Consider the following 24624-nt stretch of genomic DNA (forward strand, 5'->3'; position numbering starts at 1 on the left):
CTAAACCACGAATACCTCAGAAAATTTGTTTCACTTTCAAACCAAAATAACGAGGCATGTCAACCAATCACGCTTCGACAATAAACGCAAACTTTACGCCGCTTCATTCCTGTAAAAATTTTAATCTTGGGACACGTATTTGTCTCCAGAGCAATGCAAAACTCGTACACTCTACACTGAACTGCAATGTGCCTAAATAGAAGCGCATCTTCACTGGCTAATCATGGTAGCAAACAACACTGTAGCCATGACGCTGGCCATGGTAACGAATCGTTCTAGCGTGTTACGAGTTTGTGGATTCGTCCCCGCATTAGTTGACGCATGCTCCAGCTTTCACACCTGTAACATTGTCAGCAACACAAAGTGCAGCGGAAGATGGAAAGAAGTGTAAGGTCTTGCCAACAAAATAATCTGTCCCAAGAACGGCCAGGTTATGAGGTCAGTATGTATGGTGTGTTTCCTTTCGTTGCGTTTACTTCAAATTTCTCTACACGTGAAGATATTGGGCAGCCAATGCAACTTGTAGAAAAATGCGGAATTTTAGGCTAACGGTTCAACCAGGCGCATTCTACTATTCACTGGCGGGTGCCAAACCATTTGAAACATCGGCTTCTAATTTTCTACAGAGCTGAGCGCACTATTCAATGTTAATCTGTGTTCTAGGCATTCAACACGGCTGCAGTATTTATTATGACCACTATTTCATTGTTATCGCTAAAAAAATAGAGCAACTTCCTAAAACGAATGCCTTTTCAAGCCCAAAAGACATGATTCGCGGAATTACGCATGTCGGGCCTACTAGTGTATAACACGCCAAGTTACTACATAGCATTTTCCACTTATTCTTCGCTTGTCTCTCGTTCTTTCTTTTACTTTATTTTTTATTAATTTAATGCAAGGCGTCATTTGGGTACTGCACATGCACTTCTAGCATAGGCTTTCCCGAGAAATCTCGTTTCCACTGCACGCTGGTTTCCCCGTTTTATGCAAATTAGACAACCGGCCCGAACAGAGGTTTCCCGCTCCCCAGATCTGCGATCGGCAGAGTTTCCGTCTAAGAGGGCAAGCTTCTCTCCTTTCCCGAGCTTAAAAAAAAATAAGGAAAAAAAATCGTTCGCGGCTTGGAGCGCACCCGACACCCCCATAATCAGCCCTCCACCATCGTGTCCGCATTCCTAGGTTCTGCCCAAATTACGACCGGCGCAGCTGAGTGGCAGAGAGGCGAGGGCTTTGCCGACCGGCGTTAGCGCCTCGCTCACTCGCTTGCCGCGAGCAACTGGAGAGACGACGTTCTGATTCGCGGGTCACCAAGACGCAGAATGAAATTACACACCTCGTGGAGCCCTTTAATCCCGCTGTAATAAGCATTTTCACGCCGACACAGAGGCGGGTAGTCCGCTCATGAGCGCTAGAGTGCCCGAAAAATTGGGGAAAATAAAAGAACCACGATTTAGCAAGTATATGTTTACGACGAGCCTGCACAACCCGCAGCTTCTAATTTTAATACAAAAGGTAAAATACAAATGAAACAAGGGCTAATTGACTCGGATTGAAATGGGAAACCCTGCGTTGAGATGAGTAGAAAACATCAAATGTTTTGCGCGACTGACGTCCTTTTACTTGCTCCAGCTTTATGATACATGACTGCCTTGAAATATCGTGGGTGGCATTTCAGTGGGCGGCGCATAATTGCAATAACTTCGAAACGTTATGTTTCGCTTGTCTTTGTTCTTATTATTCTACTGCAGCAGCGCAGTTAGAAACTCGAAAGTGGGTTTGCTGCACCCATCCGTCCGTCCTCTCCAATTACACTGACGTCGACAGCCACTGTCGTAATCGTCGTGATCGTGTCGTCACAGGCCACTTGCTCATCTTTAGCTTCACACTCTGAATTGTCAAACTGAGACCCCACAAAGACTCTGACAGTTGTTAAGAGGCAATACTACCTGCTGCTGCTATCTTTTGTTGCTTGTTGTGGCCCCAAAACACTGTAGCGGGTGAGGACGAGGTTGCGCCATCGCAAAGTAGTTCTTGAAAAGATCGCAGTGTCCGCTGTGAAAACTGCCTTATCTATTGTGCTCTTTCCCCTCCCTAAGTGTAGGGTAGCCAACCGGGCACGTCCTTGCTTAACCTAGCTACCTACCTTTCCCTCTTCGTTTCTCTCTCTCTCTCTCTCTCTCTCTCTCTCTCTCTCTGCCGTTGTCCCGGTAAATGAGTTCTGACCCGGAGTATTCACTGCAGTCGAAATATATATTTTTTTCTTTCATTCATATGGCTGTTCACGCACGCTTGTAAGCCGCAATGTGTTCATTCCACTTGTTGTTATCACTGATTAATTATAAGCAATTTATAGTTTTCGGAGAAGCTGCAGAAATAACAGGTACGAACATTTAACATTGCATTCAATTAAACCGAAAATTCACATCAGCTTTGCAGTGAGAAAGAGAAAAAGAAAGTAAGAAGAAAAGCAAGAAAGTGTGTGGACCAGGACGTATTTGGTATAAAGAAAACACCCAAGTATTGCTGTGCGAAACTCTTGTTACCCGAAGGTCACTGCAATCGTAATCGAATTTCAAAGGCGATTGTCTGTTAGTAAAGCGCATCACAGCAGTTTTGTTAAAATTAACGTTCATTTTTCAAGTGGCACACAACTCACTAAGCGTACTAAAAGACTCTTTAAGGGGCTGGTGATCATCGTAAGAGCTTATTATGCCACACATAACTGCGTAGTGACGTATCTTGGAGGATCCAGGCGATATTATTAAATAGCGAAAACAACAGTGGGCCAAGTACCGAGCGCTGTGCTACGCCTGAGATGCCGTCAACTATGGATGTCTCAGTGGAATTACAACATACAAACTGCGATCTAAGAGAGGAAGTTGGAGATCCATGAGGTCAACTGAAAATTATTGAGCATGTTGTAAAGTTTTGAAACAATTCAGAATGAAGTGCGGTATAAAATTTATTTTTGAAGTCAGTTAATGTGGCATCAGTTAGATTGCCTAAGTCAAGATTAGTAGAAAGATCATGTGCAAAGACAATAAGTTGGGCCACAGTCCTAAAGCTGCGCCGAAATTCATGTTGAAAACGGGTCAACTTATTATTTTCAAGGAATGCCGTAACATGTTCATCCGGCACAGCCTCATGTTTTAGACACCACTTCTGGTGGCGGGTTCAGGCAACTTTACAACTTTACACATTCTTTTTTTTTTTTTTTGCGAGCCAGTCAAGTAATCTAGAGAAGGGTGGAAATTCGGCCTTGTTGGTACGACATACTGCAAGCGAAGCGCGAAAAACAGAGACAGACGAAGGGCAATACACATGCGTTATCAAAGAGAGCACGCACATGTATGTATGTATATATATATATATATATATATATATATATATATATTATAAGTTCCCTGTTTCTATTAAATCATTTGTTGAAGTTAGCGCATGTGTTGTACCCTCCGTCTGTCCCTGTTTTTCGCGCTTCACTTGTAGCACGAGTCAAGTAACAGCGGCAAGCATTATACAGAACGATCACAAGCATAAATACGATCTTGCCGCAAATTTTGAACAAAATGAGAACAGTGGTAGGCACTAAATGTATTTAAAGCTTTTAAAGAAAACACCGCGGTATCTGTAGGGAGAAGGAGGAACGTGGTGGGAAAGGCAGGGAGGCTCAAGCCTTCAGTCAAAATTGGAAGACTTTCTACAGAGTCTGCCTTAGGCTATAGTTGGTCTGTAACGTGTCAATAAATATTCATCATGGAGTGAGCAGTGAACAAACACATGCATGTCCTACTTGAGTTTGGAAGGTGTGGGTCATATCATGTGGACATCCCACAACATAAGAGGTGAATACGGTGTTATCTATTCCCTTATTTCATATATTTCCATGAAAATATCTATGGAGCTGTGGAACTCAAGTGGGGTAGCAAGCAATACCTCAAATTTGAAAAAAGTCCAAAAAGTGTGTACAATTTATCGCCGGCGCAGCACATTAGATTCCATCCCGCTCAGATGTGCACTTCTGTCGATGTACATATACAATAAGAAATCGACGCACGCAAATAGCCAGGAAAGTGTGCCAAATAGATGCACCGCAAGAGTCGGCGAGCCGATATCGCACGTCTTCCTTTTCTCGAACGTCTTCGGTGCCATTTTCGACACACATTTGCGCGCTATCTTGCCCAGAATGAGCGGAGAAGAGCAGCAGGGCGTCAACGCGCACGAGAAATAAGGGCTCCACGAGACGTGACACAGCGAAGATCGCTCGTTCTCGTTCGTTGCACCGCGACATGCGGCGGCCGAGAGAGGACGGTGCGGTGGCTAGCGGAGGTGAGGCCAAGGCAACAGCCGGGGATGTTACCGGGAATGGCAAGCAAAGGAATGACCCGCCTAAAACGCACAAAAAAGATAAAGAAAAAAGAAAGAAAATCCCAAAGCGGCCGTGGGGTGGCCCCTGACAGCCTCACTGCCCCAAGAATATTAGAGGAGATAGCATCTGTATAGAGGAAGCCAGAGAGGTCGATTGAATATATGTCGACACGCAATCACTTATAAAAAAAGCTTTAGGATGTGTGCTACTCTCGAGAATCCTTAAAGTTGAGAAATAAGACGATGAAGAAATTAAAGAGGTAGGCGCCTACGGCATGTGTTGCAAGAACTACGACAAAATGCTCTGGATAGGCATCACTAAATTAGTTACGTTCACTCAACAGAAGCGAAGATGTTGAAAATGCGACAGAGCTCCTGCTCACAACCACAGCCGCCATACGCCAAAAGGCTTTCTCATTTTGCCTAGTCGCCAGCCTTCACATGGCTGCACGCACTCAAGCTATCGCCACCCTTGTCCTCTGAACGTTGAACAACTGCTTGTAGGGAAGGGGAAAGCAGGGGCAGGAGGTGATAGTGTCATGCTCGGCTTTTACAACTAACTGTTATGTTAAATTCCTTATTTTCCTAGAGTCATTTTGTATCTTCACACGACAATCAGATGTTCTAGAAAATACGGCAACGCATGCTGCCAATAATTTCAATATGGTCAAATTAGTAACTCAATCAACTCACAAATTTACTACCGTGTAATCGTTATTGGAGAGTGGACAGAAATAAACATGTTTACTACCCCAGCCAAGGCCCTAAATTTACCAAAGGTTTATATAACTGTCCCCCTTCCATCACCTATATTCGCTGTGAATTCGTACGTCTATTATTTGAATGGAGTCCAGCATCACGCAACTCAGCGTCATGAAAAGTTTTCCATATTTTATTAACAGCGGCTTCTGTGTGTATACGTCACCCTTTTGGGGAGGCCGCGGAAACTAGAGTCCGAGAAAAAACTACTCAGTTATTTTGCATTGGACTACATTATCCGTTTGAATTATGGCAGTTCTACGTTCCTGGGGAAATTCTGCACTAAGCGTTCAGGTTTTAACTTGGTCTCGCAAGTTCTTGAAACCAGAGCATGCAAACCTCATCTTTGCATTGCCTCCACTTTGCGAGAAAAAACAAGTGCTTTCTCTGCAGTTGGCAAGCCGTAGAACGTTCTTGTCTCATAGCATGCAGATGTTTCTAGGCCGCTGGTTTCAAGAGACAAATGAAATTATTTGATGGCACATTTCAAGAACACCGAAGTAAGTTGTTGTGTGTGTAAGGGATAAAAAAGTATTAAGGGGGGGGGACATATTGGCTAGCGTCATAAACATTCCGTATCATACTCTTGAAGCTATGTTTGGTACGTGACGAAGTTCGATGGCAGCTTGATCACTTCTTCTGGTGCCCGAAGCACGAATCTTGCTGCAGAAAAAAAAGGGAACAGCGCAAATAAAGCTGACAAAAAGGGCAACATGAACACCGCTATATTTCCACTCTCTGCCTTGTTCCCTGCGTTTTCCCGAAAGATGTGTAAACAAGCGCAAGTTGGCAGCCATCGAACACCGGTTGGCTTACTCCCTGGCAGCACAATTTTTGCTCGATGCCGACTTCGCGCATCGAATACTGAACTCGTCGCCGTTCACACCAATTCAGTCCCGGTTGTTACCGGAACACTTGGACGATCGAGTATTACTTGGTGAATATTTTTTTTCTTTTTTTTTTCGACGTTGCATGAACGTGCCAGGCGTAAAGGCTAGATTGATTTTCTTCTATCAGCACCTGCCGTAGTGAGAACATTTTGCTATTAATAGGCACATTCTCCGAGTGTATAGTAAGCAGTGTAGCCAATAACTGATTATCTATAGTTGACTATTGAAAGACCACTGCAGTAAATGCGGGCACCTTCTGCAGCTTTCAACACTTCAATTAAGAGTGTACCACATGCCTTCTTACGAAACGATCGACTCACCACCAACACAGCTTTATTGAAACACAGTCCAAACACAAATTTCCGTCGCAATTGCCTGCCATGAACCTTAGTTTAAACTAATCTGAAAAAGAAAGCACTACAAATGTCAAGCACTCAGCGTCCGCGGCTTTCTGAAATCAGTTTAAGATGAGTCCGCATATAACAATACATCGTTTATAACGAACACTTTCACTGCATAGCTTTTCTCGCTGACACTCTATACAAAAAAAAAGGAAAATTGCTGGCTCTCCCGTATTCAAGAGTAGATGTAAGCATGAAATGGCTACCATATGGCGTCTTTTGCTACTTGTGTTGCCGCCGCCTTCAATCGCTTTTCTTCTTCCAACAATGCAGCGCGCTCAGCTTCTGTCGCTATTTTTTTCTTCTTGTCGCGGACCGCTGACGACTCACGGACCGCTGGCGTTCAAAAGAGCGCAGGCAACCCTGTCTCAGCACCAAAAGGTGACAGTCAAGTGTATGGTGCCCTCTATCTGCCTTTTGAACGTCCCTATTGGAAATGACAAATAAACCTTCCGCGTACTAGAAGTTACAGCTTGAGTGTTATTGTGAACAAACGTTAGGAATAAATCGGAAGCAATATTTTTGTAACTTGTTTGGGCAGTAACTAGCGTATGTATGCGCTCCTGCACAAAAGGTAGCAGGCCAAAGACCGGTTTTTTTTTTTTTTTTTTTTTTTTTTTTGCTTTTGACTGGGTGCCCGGATGATCTAGTTTTGTTCACGCAACGATGCCCGGATGTTCTCATTTGAGTGCCCGGATAACGGCTCCGCCTTTTGGCTCAAAGTCACTTGAAGGTCGCCGACAACGGGAGCTTAAAGCATTTCATGCTTAACAAGGTGAATATAACCATACTCTTTCTATCGCATATCGGATGAATCGATGAAGTCCTCGCTATCAAAAAGATGTTTACTGGAAAAATTCAGCATCAATTGCAACAAAACGGTAAAATGCTGCTAATATATCGTAGAAGCCATCGCGAACGAGCCTTCATAGCGGCTTCATAGGAGGTTGGCTTGTGAACAAAAAAAAATTAATTAAGTTCTGGAGTTTTACGAGACAAACCAACATTTGATTATGAGGCAAGCCGTAGTGAAGGACTCCGGAATAATTTTGACCGCCTGGGGTTCTTTAACGTGCGCCCAATGCACGGCACACGGGAGCTTTTGCATTTCAACTCCATCGCAATGCGGCCGCCGCGGCCGGGATTCAATACCGCGCCCTTGAGCTCAGTATATCGCAACGCCGTAGCCACTACGCCACCACGGTGGGTTGGCTTGTGAACACTAGGCGCGTTCCCTCCTGGTCTTCTCCCGTTCCTCCATGGGAAAGGGGACTGAAGGATGGGAAGAAGGATAAATGTCAAGAAACCAAGTGCAGGCAGTAAGAGCAAGCAAGAACAGTTTTACCGAGTCTAAAGTTCGAGGAATGAGCAGATCACTAAGTTCAGAAAAAAAGGGAAGCAGGTAATAAACAAAACAGCGAAATGGCGTAAGCGGAAACGCAGAAAGCAACTCTTACAGGAAAAGAAACAAAGAAAAAGAAAAGAAGGCAGAATACACCAAATACTGCCGAGGAAACACAGGAGCATTTTGTTGCAAAGAGTGATTTGAAAGCCTTTAACCTTGGTGCCACCGAAGTATATGAAAACAAAAAGAAAAAAAAGAAGAAGAAATGGGAAGAAGAATGCACTGGTGTTTTCGATTTTGGTACCCTTTTCACTTCCGACGCAGGCGGCACTTCTGGCCGTTCGATCAGCGAGGTTTTATTTTCGATATATGGAAGTTTGCGACCTCCAGCAACCACGCGCTTAGATTCCAGCATGTTGTGTGTAAAAAATTTCCTGTGCACTTCGCCAGCGAAAGGTCAGAAGCCTAGTGTTTCTGTATTTCTCCTTTTTATTTATTTTTTTTTTTCGTCTCTATGTGGGCGCTCCAGGCGTGGGCGCGCGCTCTCGCAAATCAGTATGTTTGCTCGAAATATGAGCGATTTCAAAGCTATTTTCTGGAACACATGTCGCTGCGCCTCATAATATGAACCAAATCATGATTAAGTGAAGGAATGCACAAAGCCAATTATTCTCATGCTTATCATAGTCAAACGTTATAAGGCCTGTCATATCGATATTACCCTAAATTTTCATACACAACTTGCCGCTATCAATAAAAAGTTGCAGTGGCTTAGCTCGGCTATGCCAGGATATACGTAGCGTTAGCAAAGGTTCAGCTGATTATTCTTAGCTTTCCTGGTTGCCTAGATTGTCAAGGATTAGCTTGATTGTCATGCTTACTGCTGCTCCAGTGACACACACGCGGTATACGTATTATGTGGCACATGTATTCATTCCTCCTACGCTCAACCGCTAATTGCCAGGCAACTACTTCGGGATCCGATGAGTCAAGCTTCTTCGTTCTTCTGCGCTGTTGAGCAGCATTTGCGCTCTCCTTCTCCATGGCTATACCACACTGGCAAACGCCAGTCAGAAGCGCAGCGGCTCCAGCGCAGTGTCAGACGGCGACTGCACAGCGAGCGAACGCGCGCCGGCGCCAGTGCGTCTACCACGGCTACGACGTCACTCCTCCGGAATGCGCAGACCGGTGACGGTGAGTAGCGCGCGGCGGCGGCGGAGTGCGCGAGAGGTGCCGGCTCCGGTGGCTCCGGTGAAGCGCAAGCCGTGTGACATCACTGATCCTTGCGCATGCGCAGCACGGCTCTTGATGTGCCACGCGAAACGGGCTTGGCTAGGCCAGTGTAGCTAACGCTACAAAAAAGAAAGCAGTTGAGCTAGTGATGGTATACTGAACGTACGATCAGTCATAGTAATGAGCCTATAATTGATTACTGAAAAGCTGTGAAAGGCAGGATCATCAAATGTATGCCAAGCTTGCGAAAGAGTGCCACAGAGACACGTTGAACTAAATAGCTATGAATCTGTGGCAATCATCGAAATCATTCTCAATGCAATCATCACTTTTCTTTAAATATATCTTGAAAACACAGATGCCTCAACGCGCGTTTTCACATTTGAGCGAGTTTCATATCAGTTTTCTAGCGGTATTTCTCCAATACTCCGCCATCTAGTCGAGCGCGCCCACTACACCAGTCAATTATTTGCGTGCGTCAGAGCAGTCTCGTGCGCTTAATGAGCTCCCCACGGACGACAGGCTTCCGCCCACGTTTGTCAGCATTCTTGTTTCATGAGCAAGAGAAGTGAAAAATGTCGTTAGTACCGAAATACCGCTTCTTAACCCGGTCCTTTCGCGGTAAGCTGGATGCGAATTCATGAAGCTTTAAAGGCAAATGCTTTTTTTCCTTAGATAGTTAAGGAAACGCCACCTTCTTCTGAAAAGCTGCGGCTGCTGCGTGGTTTCGTTCCATTCGGTTCTGCGCAGTCTCTCCTCTTGTTCGGCTCATTCGCTGATGTAGTCGATCGGTCACGGCACTGCGCACCTTCATTCGGTGAGACGGTCCGATGCAATTGGCTCTTGCGCATGCTCAAAACTGGTGGATGTTTCCAGTGAACGGTGAGCGCTTGTGGCCTTTGCCTGTCCTTGCTGCATTGACCGAGTCTCGTCTTTCCAGTTTGCTCCACCGAGGTTACATCAGAGAAAGCATTCCAAGAACATGTGGCGTTGACTGGTATTCGAAAGATTCAGAGGAAGATGTTCGAGTGAACGAGCTCGGCAGCGGCGGGAGAAAACAAGGCATCGGAACGACGCGTACAGTGAGGCGAAGGTTAGACAATGAATACCTTGATGGGTTCGGCCACGTAGTGAGAAGACACGGCAACTGCGTTGATGTCGGTGGAAAAACAAGACGCTACTGGGTTAATGAAAACTGGTGAACACCGTCAAGGGTGAGCAAACATTCTAAAGAATACGTGGGGATATTATGACACAGTGGGAAATGCTCAGGGACGAATCTGTTAAAACGAGAGCATATGCTTGGCCACGGGAACCGGAAGCGTGTATTATTGTCACTCTGATTAGTAAAAAATTTGCTGCTTCTCAAGGAGCCTAGTCAAGTATCGAACATTTATGCGTGACAGAACAAGTTACAGGGTAAAGATTTAATTTACCAATCCAAAGTAACAGTGTGGCTATGGCAGGCGCCAGAACCCGAGTATAATTTTGACCACCTGGGGTTCCTCAACGTGCACTTAAACATAAGCCAAGGATAATTCTTGTATTACGCCCCCGTGAGAATGCGGCCGCCGCGGGTGAGAGTCGAACCGTCTACCTCGTTCTCGAGGTAGTTACAGGATGATCCAGCCGAGATAACCAAGTCATGCAGAGGGAGACACGAGGCACTGTTATACGGCTCGTCAGCGGTGCTTTCAACGATGGATGCACTCGGCTCGAACCCTCTCGCTTTTCTCCTCGGAAAGCAGAAAACGAAACGCGGCGCGGAAGGAAGGAATCCCGACAAGGGCCATTCTTTCCTCAATCAAGACCCACTTCACGGAAAACGAATTCAAGGCTGCTCGTCTCCTCTCGTCGACAAAACAACCCACACACACGTGGCGTCGATCTCGCGGAAGTGCCTGAAGTGCACGTTTGCCGAAGAAAATGCAGTAATCAGAACGAAGGAGAGAGAGCACAAGAAGAAGAACGCGGGAAACCATAAAGGAGACGCAGAAAGCGGGGTAAAGTGCCGCCCGTGAACCGAGCTAAAAGGAAGCGAATGACGGGGAACCACGCTTTCAAGCCTTTCAAGCCTTGGCCCGCTCCAACGGGAAGGCAGGGAAAGGTGGAATCGCTCCGCGGCGCTGAAGCCGGATGCTGCGCGGTCGATGCGCGCAGCCAGAGATGCGAGTTAATCCATCGCACTTGCTCGCTTCATTGCTCCCCGCGCTCAGCTCGGAGAAAATCTGCGCCTCTCTGCTCTGATGCTTTGCTGCTTTGCTGCTATTGTTCTTTGGCGGCCCTTGCTCCTGCTGCAGGATTTCCATTTCCAGTCTGGAGGATAAGTGAATAAGTTAGCACGGGGCGGCCACCGACTGTACAGTGCCCTTGAATCATTAAAAGCGCCTATACTTCCACTGTGTAACTCTCTGCGAGCATTGTTTCAGGAAGACGTCGCTGACAATACAATTGAGGAGGCAAAACGGCATTTTTATAGCGGTAGCACACTTCACGTTCATCGCGTACCGTCAATTCACATTGTCGTGTTTTTTTTTTCCTTTTTTTGTTTTTTAACGGATGTTTTCTTAACACTGGCCGTGTGTCGTATCATTTGCAAGCATGCGTACACGCAAAAGTGAGTCTTGTAGTAATTTGTAGTAATGAGTCTAGTAATTCGTCATATGGTAGCACTACAGAGACGACACGGGGAGATAGGAAGATTAAGGGAACGGGAGCACAGGGAACTGAGAGAAGGGAGGTTGAAAGAAGGAATGAGAAAAAGGATGTTATAGAGACAGCTCAGGCGCGTGATTCACTGTGTCGTGATTTACAAATTGTAAAAGAGCTATACGCCGCTCAAAGCGCTATGTTTCTTAGGTTTAAGTGACCATGAGCCAGTGTGGCAGCTTCATTCAGATCTATCATTGCTGTGCGAAAGCACGCAAATCAAATAAATTGTTTCTCGATTGCAGTTCTTTTTTATTATAAGTTGCTCGCTGTGGAGAGGTCGAAGTACCATGTACAGCTACGGCTAATCCGTCTTTATAAGCAAGAAAAATAAAGGGAACCTATGGTTAGGATTTTTAAATGCGTAAGCATTTCTATGCCTACTCAACGAGAAACCTGTGTGTCCGTCACGTAAGACGAATGCAATGGATCATACCCCCGTAAGGCTGAAGCTACGAGCGCTCAGCAAAGTGAAGCGAACAGTGCACACATTCATTGAAATCACCCATACAACACACAGAACAGCACACGTTTCAATAAAGAACAAGCAGAAAACAAGCAACCGAACCATCAGTAAAGCATTGTATATGCCCCTCAACAGTTGTAGTGGTGGTTTTGCAACAGCTTCACTGGACATCAAGGGCGCTATAACGTAAAATGATTCCAAACTATTTTGATTTCAATTTCTGCAATCCGCCTCACGATTGGTCAAAACATTTTCGCCCACTCGCAACTTCTCCTGTCTGTCATGCGACGTCACGAAAACCGCGATAGCTCCCCATCTGATATAACGTGTACACACTTATTATGCATGATTAAACCGCACAAAAGAAAAATAATCGTTCCTGATTCGCCGCCTCTTCACCATTAGCCCTCTGCTATTGGTCCAATGTTTTCTAGCTATGCCCACTTCGACTGTCTGTCACGCGACCTCACAAAAAAGCGAATACTCACCACGCCAAAGTGACGTGTACGCGAAAAAAAAATGCATTAATATGCCGAACAAAACTGAAACTTTTTCTGAATAGCCAGAGACTGCCCCGTTCCAAAAGGAATAGAAGATGGCTGCCCGCCGATCGCTCAGGCCCTCGCTACTAGCACCTGCCGGTGAGCATGTATTTATTTGCGCATGATAAACCTTTTTGCGTGGCAGTAAAACATTATTGAGCCCGTTCGGCAAGCATACGACATCGCTCTGCCAACTATTTCTTGCTGAGGATCCGTTTTAGCGGCATTCTTATCCTTCCGTTGCACGCCGCCGCGATTTTCGACCAGCCACCGCAAGCTAAGTAACGCGAAGCGGACCTATCGGAGAAGCCGGCACCACCCTCTTCATGCGGTTATCTATTTTCACTGTGCTGGCTCGGCCCCATCGAAACCCTCTCCACTATAGCGGGCTCCTCGCCTCTTGTCAGCCAATTAGATAAGATAAACCGCTGAGTGTAGACATTGTTATTGGTTTTGAAAGTGAACAAAGGTGACCTCCTATAAACGAGGAGAGTGTTTGATTGGGTTGTTCAGACAACGCAGCGGGTCACCGCCCGATGTTTGCGTCAGTGGTTACGTAAATTTGACGTCAGGAGTTTTTTTTTTTTTTCATTCATTCATTCTTTATTATTAGAATTATTATTATTATTATTAGTTCGGAATCAAAACAGTTTGGAATCATTTTACGTTATAGCGCCCCAACTTTCCCAGGTTGATAACGACCTATAATCGTTGATAAGGGTCGGATCGAGTCCGATAAGAGTGATAACAACTGATAAGGGTTTATAAGCGTTGAATGTACTCCGATAAGTTTGATAACGACCGATAAAGCTTGATAAAACTTTATGCTACTCGTAGCAAGTTTGATAAGAGTGATAATGACACTGCACTGCGTGGAGATGAGCAAGTGGCACAATGCTTACGCATATTAGACAACTCCAGTTTCTGCACGATTTTTTTCTTAGTTGCAACTACACGCAGCCAACAGAGAGTGGAGCCATGGGGAAAGCATCCGCGAAATTGACTTCTTTTTTATTGTAACGTATCAGTGATAAGGAAAATGAAAGTGGGCGAAAATACAACTTGCCGCAGGCGAACTACCATTTCCCGCATCACGCGTGCGCTGCTCTACCATTGAGCTAGCGCGGCATGTCATCATCCTTGAGTATTTGTGCATGTGTACTAGATGTAGCCCTGGGAGCGTTGGTTTGCGTAACTGACGGCCCAATAAAGCTGACGGGTGGATGACGTACCGCCGCGGTAGCTCAATGCTATAGAGAGCATCGCACGTGTAATGCGGAAAATATGTCGGCTCCCACCTGCAGCGGCAAGTTGTCTTTTCGTCGACTTTGATCCACTTTAATTTTGTTATTATGTTTTACATTTCAATTTAAATGAAACTGCTGTTAATTTCTCATCTACTTTCCCTGTATTCACTGTCTGTTGACTGCGTGCCGTTTCTATATGTTTCGCAGTGCACAAGAAGTAAACAATTAAAATAATAATAATAATCAAACAGCCTATTAATGTAACGGTATCAAGATGCCATCACAGCACAGGCCTCAACAAACGTCAAACAGCAAATACTCCTTGTGTTATTTATTTCTTTTCGTTTCTTTCTTTAGTTTCTCTACTTCAGCAAGTGCTTTTCTCTCCCTCTCTCTCAATGTTATGTTATTGGAGTTGACCGCTAACTTCCGAGCGATATGACCGACACAAGAGCGTCTACGCAGATCCTCCAGCTTCTAGTTCACCGCGATATTGCATTCCTAGGTATCCGCACTGCCGCCGTGCACTGGCGCCACGAGGAATCCGCTCCTCGCGACCGACGGCGAGCCGACGAAGTGCTCGTAGAGCTCTCTGCGGAAGCTCTCTGCTGGCGACCGAGCTTTTCACTCGGAAGCGCACTTCCCGGCGGAAGCTTGCGGGTGTTGTTGAGGCTACCATGCGCAGCCGTTAAGCGACCGCTGGAGACGCCGCTTATGCGCAGGCACGCTTCCCTTGTGCTGCCAGCCAGGCTATCGCCGTCGAGCCAACGATGTTTGACTGCGCGCTAGTCCGGACGCTATATACGCGCGTGTGTACACACGGTTCCGAGCCCCGCTGGACACAACCGCGTCGAGGCGGCTGTCAAAACACGTGTCCGGGATAATAAGGCGCCGTTGCCACGTCCGGTCACTGCTAACTGCAGGAGCCGCATCGCATCCACTGCCACCCCCCTACACTATTTCTGGGAACCTGTTATGAGTTTTCCGCGAAGACATCGGGAGACCTCTTCTAACCGGCCCCCAAGGCGTGCTTCACCGCCGCAATATGCACGGTATACGAGAATATAAATGTTCGCCGTAGAAAATTCGCGGGAAAGGCAGGCATCCCGGACTCTTAATACCCCCAGAAGATTGTACACTGTCGGAGATGTGCGTTACGCTTTTTTCAACCATCAATATATCTCTGGCTGTTTTTGGTTCGGCGCGTTGGACATTATCAAAGTAAGGAGTGGCAACGTTAACGCAGACAGGAGCATTACTAATGTGTTAGCATTAGGAGTGTCCAAGTGGAAAAATATTGTATGTGTGTGAAGTATGGGAAGCCGGTCACGTGGTAGAGGGGGTGGGAGAGCTTACAAAAGAGTATATATATAGGAATCAGCTAGCGCAAGACAGGGGTAATTGGAGATCGCAGGGAGAGGCCTTCGTCCTGCAGTGGACATAAATATAGGCTGATGATGATGCTATAAATTAGAAGAAGTTCTGGCGCGCGTAGAACAGCAAAAACATTTTAATTTCGACGTTTCGGCCGGGGTCCGGCCTTCATAAAGTATGCGATTGCAAGCACTTATACATTTCCTATGTATACCGAAAAAAAGAAGAAAGGGTATCTGGTCGATGACCCCAGGCAAGTGTACATTTAGTGACGTCATGCATACCAACACGTATATTGAAATCTTAACTGGGATTCATAGCGCTAAAACGACACAAGGACGAGGAAGAGCGCTCGTCCCGTGTCGTCCCGTGTTGCCAGTAGCGCTCGTCCCGTGTTCTTCCTCGTCCTTGTGTCGTTTTAGCGCTATGAATCCCAGTTAAGATTACAATGACCTACCAACACACCCAAACTTCTTCCCTGCTAACGTATATTGACTCACGTCAAACTCAACAGAAATAGGAGAGAGTGAAAGACATCAACGTGACTACAAACTTGCGCGTGTATACAGTGTCGGGAACAAAAAAAGAGAGTCGGTACCTGATTTATGACCACAAGCACGTGTACATTTAGTGACGTGATTCATATCAACACGTACATTGACTCATGTGAAACTCTACGGAAATAGGAGAGAGACATCAATGTGACTACGAACTTGCGCGTGTATACAGTGTCGGAAACAAAAAAGAGAGTCAGTACCTGATTTATGACCACAAGCACGTGTACATTTAGTGACGTCATGCATACCAACACGTACATTGACTCATGTCAAACTCAACGGAAACAAAAGAGAGAGAGAGAGACATCAACTTGACTACAAACTTGCGCATGTATACAGTGTCGGGAACAAAAGAGAGAGAGAGAGAGAGAGTCGGTACCTGATTTATGACCACAAGCATTGTCATAGACCAAGACTTGCTCTTTTGCACTTGTGAATTTGTTCTGAACCGGTATAAAGCAAGGATTCCTTTCACTCGATTCTATTCCTTCTTTTATGACCCTCAGCTTATGGCCGGCCAATCCCGGTGATAAGGAGCACGGAGAGGTGCTTCGACCTTAATCCTGTAATGGCCAAACACAGTTCGACTCCAAGGAAAGTTGGAACAAATTGTCGGCATTCATTTCTGGCCAAGGAGAGTACATTAGTAAAGGAAAAAAGAACTAGAAATGTTTTTCAGTAATAACTTAATAGCTGTACTAAATAATTATGTAGCAAATGAATTGTTGCACTATTCAGAGTTGAAACTTCACTCCACCATATTAAAAACGCAACTATGGGCTTTGTATTAAGTTTCCTGCACTTCAATCAGCATTTTGAAGCATCAAACTCAGCCGTAGCATATACATGTATGATATGTTGGGCATTACAGGGTTAATTAAAAGAGGTCTTGCTGTGGGCTAGTTGGTGGCGAAGCACAAGAAAGAAATGCATTAGAACATAATCGCTACATTATACCGGCCATGATCTCTTCTTTCTTGCCCTGTCTTGTCTTCTTTCTATATAATCTTTCTCCTTATATCCTTTTATCATTTCTTCTTTCTGTTTTCTTCCGCCGTGTAAGACTTCATAACTACTGCATTGCATGCTCTATGGACCATTTCAGTCCATCTGTAAAGACAACGACTGCAGTCAATGCGCGAAAGGCGCGATTCAAGGCCAACTGACCACTTCGCATTATGACAACGCGTCACTTCCAACGCTGCCACAGCGTCAGCCCTGAACATAGCTTTCTTGCGACGCATCTGCCATTCCGTTCTGCCACTATCGCTGCTCCTTCTTACCACGTGACTTGTGGCCCTCCTACTACATCTACTTGATGCACCGCGTCGTCCGTGAACATGAAAGTCATTTTTTTCTTCCTTTACGTCCGCCCATCCGCTGCCACTCCACCGCCTCCGCCGCCGCTTCTCCACCGTGATCTCCCGCAACGTGACGTGTGATGCTCCTACAACGTCACTCCTGCGCCTGTCCTACTCTGCTGTTGGAAACGCGTCAGCTCCCTCTCTCACCGGGAATTCCGCGTTGATACCAACTGCGAATATCACCGACTGTCCTGCGCAACGCTTTCGCATTAAAAGGCCGAACCTCGACACTTATCATGCTTAGGTCCGTAGGCGCATTTACAAACGGGTCCTGACTCGAATCTTGTATTCGACTCCACGGAGTTCAGTGCAGTACCGCCCATCGAGTGATGGCACTGTGCTTCGATAATGCCCCGCAGTGATTTCTATACGACAAGGAGTTGCCTGCGAAGCATACCTTCCCTCCAGAACATTCGAACAGACGCCGGAGAGGGCTATTGTTAAAATTAACGCTGCGATTAAATTTCTTGAGTAGAGTGTGTAGTGTCAAATGCAAGAGCGTTCCGGAATACACCACCAACGGCCGTGTTGCCTCATCGTGCCCACAGTTTCAACTTTCGAGCTCTATTCCCGGGCCAGACAATCACTGCAAGGGTGGAAAGTACAACGCCTTTCTGCCAATTACGAAACTGCCGTGTTTCTAAATGCCCAAAGTGCGTTCCGACGCCCTTTCGGGCTTCAAACCATCGAGGGTAGGTGCCCCGCCGCTTCGTTCGATTCGCGATAAGCTTAGCGCCCGCGGCTGAACCTACCAATCTCCCCCCTTTCCATTGCATCCTAGAGGCTCGCAAGAGTAACGTCCTTGTGACCGCCGGTAATTGACATGGATTACGGGCAGCGGCGACGGCGGAGATTAAGTGGCCGGAACCGCTATTCCGAGACAGCTGGCGGACGCGTCTGCCCGGTCACGTGATATCTCACTACCAGTGCTGCAGGAACTATACCGGGACACAAATAATCAGAGTATGTATTCACAAGGAGTTCTTACGCTAGAACTGCCCGAAAAAGCAGATTCCAGCGAATCCTAATCCTGGACATATGAGCAAAGGCGGCCGGTCGGTGGCGAGAACTTACGGCATAAAAAAAACTTTCGGCTAAGCTGTTTGCAGGTAAGAATATTGCGTCATTGTACGACGTTAATGTGCCAACCAATCGCGATAACTCGACGCGCAATACTTACAGGGCCTTTAGTTTGGTCCTTGATAAGCCGCGGCCAGCTCTAGCGCTCGAAACGCTGCACGCTTTTGGAGATACATAGTTAAGTCGTGCTTCGCACGATCCGCCGGAAAGGCGCGCAGTAAACAAGTCTGCTCGGGAGAGGCACCGTCGTCAGTTGCGGATGGCGGCTCGACTCAGTATAGATCATTACATCTCGTAATTAATCGATAACTACCGCCGCCGTCGCCAACTTTAGCAAGCAGCCGGTGGCCTTCATTTACAACGCCGCCACTGCAGTGATCTGGCCGATCCGTCGGCGTCTGCAACGCACCACCCGATTTCGTCGTCAATGCATCACGTGCGCTTGGCTGAGCGAAGTGAAGCACACCCGTGCGTTCTGACAAACAACATTAGGAAACAGGGGTAAAGAAGCGAAATTGAAGGGGAAAAAAGCGGGCGTGATAAAGTGCTGTCTGACGCATTTCTGAGAGCGAATCATGCGAAAGTCGTTCGCTCTCAGAAATGCGTCTCAGGAATCGACGGACGTTACCTGTGTGACGTATTCCATCGTCTCCTCGTAAGAGCAACGACTCAAAATACTGACTGCATGAGAGAAGGCTCGAAAGAAGAAAAAAAAAACGAACAGACGCGTTGCGAAAAAAAAATATTGCTTACGTTTGCTGCCCGCCTATTTCCAGACACTCAGTATTGATCAGAAGTGTTATAAATTGCACAGCCGAAGACGGCACATAAACCTCCTAGCGTACGTACTCACACGGGAATCACTGGAGACAAGCCGAAAGATGGCTTCTAACGCCTATAGGGAAGCATGAATAAAACAAAATTGACGCCGATCAAGATAAGAAAATTGCTAGAAAACTTGACTTTACAGCCCCCACACGGAAGCCTTGTTCACAATGAAGCAGAGTTGCCATATGCCGCCAAGCAAACAAGCTAATAATCATCCCAAAAGAAGCCAAAGAAGCCCCCAAAAAAAGTTGCGCGAATTTTGCGAGGAAGCCCAAAAGAAGCGGAAGTTGAACAAATTTTGCAGTTTTGAAAATAGTTTATAGTATAAAAAAATCGCAAAAATAGGAATGGAAGGTAAACAAATAACTTTAATTATTTTGTACAAAGAAAATATGCGCAAGAATGAACAAAAGCACTCATTTACTTTTTAATATAATCTCCAGGGTTGTCTGCACCCTGTTAATTGCACGTTTGCCGGTACATGAATCTCACACTTACAATACTTGCATGATGCTTTTTTATCGTCTCCGGTGACTGGGTGTCACCAGTTCTTGAGCCGCGTTTCCTTTTCCCACTATTTACAATATATTTTACCCATCGACCACTCCGAAACCATTTTGCACAAAGAACACTGGCAACACACTACGACGACCACGATCGCTGGCAAGGCGTCAAATCATAGGGACAATTTCGTACTTTGTGACTTCTGCTGCTTTCGCGTATATTTAACGACAAACGCGCGTGATGGGCACTAAAATAACAATATTTGGAGGAAAAACGCGAATGAAGCCCCCCCCCAAAAAAAACGCGACAAGCGACTGTCAAAATCCACAAGTGACTCGGTGAAAAAAGAAGCCCAGATCTGCTTATTATAAACGGAACTGGCAACCCTGCAATGAAGGTAAACAAGATGGGCTCGAAGTAATATGCGGTTGAGCGCACACGACGTATAGATGCGAACGTAGATCGGGTTAGGATTCCCGCCGTTCCTATTCAAAGCTCATGCGGTCGTGTGGATATTAAGCAATTCTAATAAAGCCGCTGATTAAAAACCTTTTTTTTTCTCTCTCTCTTTTGCGCAAGCGGTGCTTGTTCATGTCATTCCGATTCTCCTTGAGTTTTCTTTAAATATTGACGCGCTCTCCGATGCAGTACTCGTAATGGCATTGCGCGCAGGTGATGGCGTACACGACCCCATGGAACTTTCACCTGGTAGGCAGTCCTTGAAGTTCACGATGCTTTCCCTGAGCTTACATGAGAACACGTGAACTACCTGCGTACTATACTGAGCCATAATACATGCGAGAGCCTGAAACGCGAGGAACCCTCTCAGACTTCCTGGTCTAGAAGGGTACGATGGGCGAGCCAGTTGTCGCTGTATGGTTGCGACGAAGGAAGTGGGGTAGTCACAAGCTACCAGCAGAATTGCTAGCTGGGCAAATTAGTACATCACCCGCCGTAGTGGCGTGGTTGCTATGGCGTTGCGCTGTCAAGCAAGAGGTCGTGGGCTCGATTCCCGGCCGCGGTGGCAGCATTTCGATGGAAGCAAAATGCTAACACGCTCGTGTGTCATGCATTGGCTGCGCGTTACAGAACTGCAGGAGGTCAAAATTTATCCTGAGCCCCCCACTACGGCGTGCCTCAGAGTCATATCGTGGTTTTGTAACGCAAAACCCCAGAACTAAAAGAAAAGACGGTGGCGCATCTCTACAGAAAAGCGAACAGCGTGAACGACACGGTACAGTGGAAAAGTGACTAACTTACAACTATACTTTCTTAAAACAGTGTTTGTATAACCCAGGAAACTCTACATGCGTGATACGAGCTGGAAAAAAAGAAATAATAAAGGCAATAAAAAGTGAGAGACATGAGATGCAAGGCATGGATTACATTATCGGCGCTCAAGATACATAAGTTATTTTTCATGGAGAGACAACCAGCCAAATCGCGTCAAACTTTCTCGGTGCCCAAGGCACAGTCTTTTTTACAGTACATGGCTTCCGCTCGTCGTAGTAATGTGGACCAGTCAGTGCTCTTCTGCGATGTTTCAAACGTGAAGTTAAATGCAGATAGCGACCAATGTCACCCTCCAGGGTGGCTCAGTCAGCTAAGGCGTTGCGCTGCTGAGCACGAGGTAGCGGGATAGAATCCCGGCCGCGGCTGCCGCATTTCGATGGAGGCGAAATGCAAAAACGCCCCTGTGCTTGCGTTGTAGTGCACGTTAAAGAACCCCAGGTGGTCAAAATTAATCCGGAGCCCTCCACTACGGCGTGCCTTATAATCATAACTGGTTTTGGCACGTAAAACCCCAGAAAGAAGCGACCAGTGTCCGTGGGCTTCCTGTAGGACTAACAGGTACTCCACGATTACAGGTTATTCCTGCAAGCAGAAGTAAGCTATCTAACGAGAACATCGAGGAAAGGCAACCCTTCAGTGTTTGACCCTATTTTCACCCACTACTGTGAACAAGGCTCCCGTGTGGGGGCCGAGACATCAAGTTTTTCCTAATTTCTTCAACTTGGTCGGCGTCTGTTCTGCTCTCTTCACGATTCTTCCCGACCAGAAAATATTCCTTCCTACTCTCGATTTCATCAGCTTATGGAAAGACACACGCCATTCCTATTTTTCACGAAGGGGCATGTGATTTCAAACTTTCATCTTTACAATGTCGTCAGACCTGTCAAAAATTCACTATAGCTTTCAAGCCCATGGGCTCGGGTCTAAATAAATAAATAAATAAAATACGCCCAACGCAACACGTCGAACGATCTGGCGCCAAACTAGTGGACGTAAACAATGCGGCCGACGTAAACAGTGCTCGGCGGACTGGAGGGCTGGCGACGGCAGGGATGCTGCAACAACAGTGGGCGGCTCAACTTGCGGAACAGCCAGACCACTTGCCACTCACCATAATTGCGCATTCCTTCAGCTTGATGTATGGTCGTTAAAGGGGCAGAGCGTGCCTGGCCTTTGGATGGGCGTTCGCCATCCGGCGGTTTGCAAGGAGTACTTCTGCATGGCTCATCACCATAGGGTTCCGTGTTTTCGGTACATACCGAAAAACACCCAAAATTCACCCCCTAGGCGGTTTTCTCTGAATCGGTGAAAACCGAACGAAAAAGTCCGAATTTCCTTGCCTTGAATTTCCTTGGAATTCCATGCCCCATTCCCTTGTCTTATCTTTACGAGCGTGATGATTTTCAAGTATTGAGGCCAGGTATAAGTTTCCTGGAACAAGGTAGAAAAGAGGACACGAGAGTACCCAGGACAAGCTCCGCCTTCAAAACCTTCTACTCTTTGCACTTGAGCAGAGCAAACGGAGGAGAATAGGCAAGTCCATCCTCGCCCTTCAACGTTTTGTAAACCCCAATAAACACCAATTTTCTCCAGCATTGAAATTAGGCACCGAAAGACACCGATAAATAACCCCTTAACTTGAAGAAAAATAAATAGCGAAAACACGGAACCCTAGTCATCACCTCCAAGCGGCGCCATTAACGTTAACGCGAGGTGGAAGAAGCGGATTACCAGAGATGCACCCTACGGTGTTATTCGACTGTTTATACCCACAGGTAAGTTACACGTTACACATTGTTACAGTTCATGAAGTCGACTGGCCTCAGTGACCGATTGTGAAGTGTTGGACAACCGCACGTGTTTATACTGCGAGTACTTTCTTCCCTCTCTCTCCTTTCTTTTCATCCCTTTAAACCCCTTCCCCCGTGTAGGGTAGCAAACCGGACATGCTTCTGGTTAACCTCCCTGCCTTTCCTTCTTTTTTTTCCTCCTCCTCCTATACCCACAGGGAATCGCAAGTGTTAACCCGAAGACCCTGTGTGCGGTCACTTGTTATGAGAACAGACAACACCAGCATAGCAGTTGTGGTCCTCACGCTGATCTATGTCTGCAGGGGCGTACGAAGGCGGGGGCGGACTGTGACTTACAAGAACCAATTATTGTTGCGGTCGTGCCATGGGAGAGATTGCTGCCGCGTCTGAAACTAATGAGCAACTTCTGGGAAAGACTGCGGCCAAGCATAAAACCAATGAACAGCTGCTGGGAAAGACCACTGCCGAATTCCGGGGCAAAGGACAATTTCTGGCAAAGGAGAACTGTCAGTTGATTGTTCACTGTAGTAAGAAATTGTATTTAAAGAGAGGGTCCAACTTTTGTGGGGAGCAGAGAATAAAGATCTGTCCAATTTTCCATTGCTTCTCTGGACAAGTTTAATGATTGAGCCAAGAGTTAGCCACGAGTAGCAGAACAACGGAATCAGTGTTGGGAATAGGAGTCTCGGATCGTAAATTGATCGAACTACGTATAAGACCGACTAATAACAGTTGCATCAAGCTTCACAAATTTAACTATAGACTTTCTAGTCTAGGTTCTAAATGGGTGTTTGTAATGCTATCAGTGCTACATGACCAGCTTACAACTACATGTGGTTTCCCTGACGTTTATTTGCAGCACAAGGATTAATGCGGAGGCACCACTCTAACATCGACAAAAACGTTTGTTTTCTTGGTGCACTCAGAGAACTGACTGAAAAAAAGGTAGCAGACTCGTAGCAGACAACAGAGACGAGTCCTCCAGCTGACGTCATCGGAGTGACGGTCACAGCGCCGACATCGGTTGCGCACGGGACTAACTTTTGTATGTTCCTGTATGCGCCGGCTCTACTGATATGTGCATCCGGCAGCGCGTCCCGACGGCCTGGTCATATGGCCGCTTCGGGGATGCGATGCAGGCTGCTTTGCTGGTTGCGTTGTTGACTGACATTTGATACCGACCACGCCGACACACGTTGCCGCCGCATGAAGCCGCATGAAAATGGAGGAGGACGTTTTCTTCCCCACACAAGTACTCTTTCAGTGGCGAAGCCTTCTTTACAGATTGAGATTCAACATTGTGCATGGTTGTGTTCGGCAGGTTGCGGCAGTGGCCAGTACTTGGAGTCTGCGGGCCTCGGGGCGTTAGGCTGCGAGCGCAGCCAGGCGCTGGCGCGCGCCGCCGCCTCTTGCGGAGGCCACCAGGTGGTGCTGGGCGATGCACTGGCGCTGCCATTCCGCGACGAGGCGCTGGACGCGGCGCTATCGGTTGCCGTGCTCCACCACCTGGCCTCCACCGAGCGCCGGGTGCAGGCGCTCAGGGAGCTGGCACGCGTGCTGCGCGTCGGCGGCCGCGTGCTCATCACCGTGTGGGCCATGGAGCAGACACAGCGGAAGGTGAGTGCTTTGCCTTGATGCCTCACTCCATTCGTGTTCGTTTCACGCACAAATCGACATGGTTCGCGACACAAATAAGCAGTTATATCCATCCATACCTCAATCTATCTATCTATCTATCCTATCTATCTATCTATCTATCTATCTATATATATATATATATATATATATATATATATATATATATATATATCCATCTATCTATCTATCTATCTATCTATCATCTATCCATCTATCTA

At 46.5% G+C, this 24624-nt stretch overlaps 1 protein-coding gene across 1 annotated transcript in view; it reads left to right on the forward strand.

Annotated features, from left to right (window-relative positions):
* LOC119449629 (uncharacterized) overlaps positions 1-24624 on the forward strand; it is a 46267-nt gene that overhangs the window by 11362 nt on the left and 10281 nt on the right. Inside the window, exon 2 of the mRNA XM_037712843.2 lies at positions 24090-24385. Coding sequence (XP_037568771.1) covers positions 24090-24385 — 296 coding nt within the window. The remainder of the gene's footprint in view (positions 1-24089; positions 24386-24624) is intronic.

The sequence above is a fragment of the Dermacentor silvarum genome, chromosome 4 (assembly GCF_013339745.2).
Source record: "Dermacentor silvarum isolate Dsil-2018 chromosome 4, BIME_Dsil_1.4, whole genome shotgun sequence".
NCBI lineage: Eukaryota > Metazoa > Arthropoda > Arachnida > Ixodida > Ixodidae > Dermacentor > Dermacentor silvarum.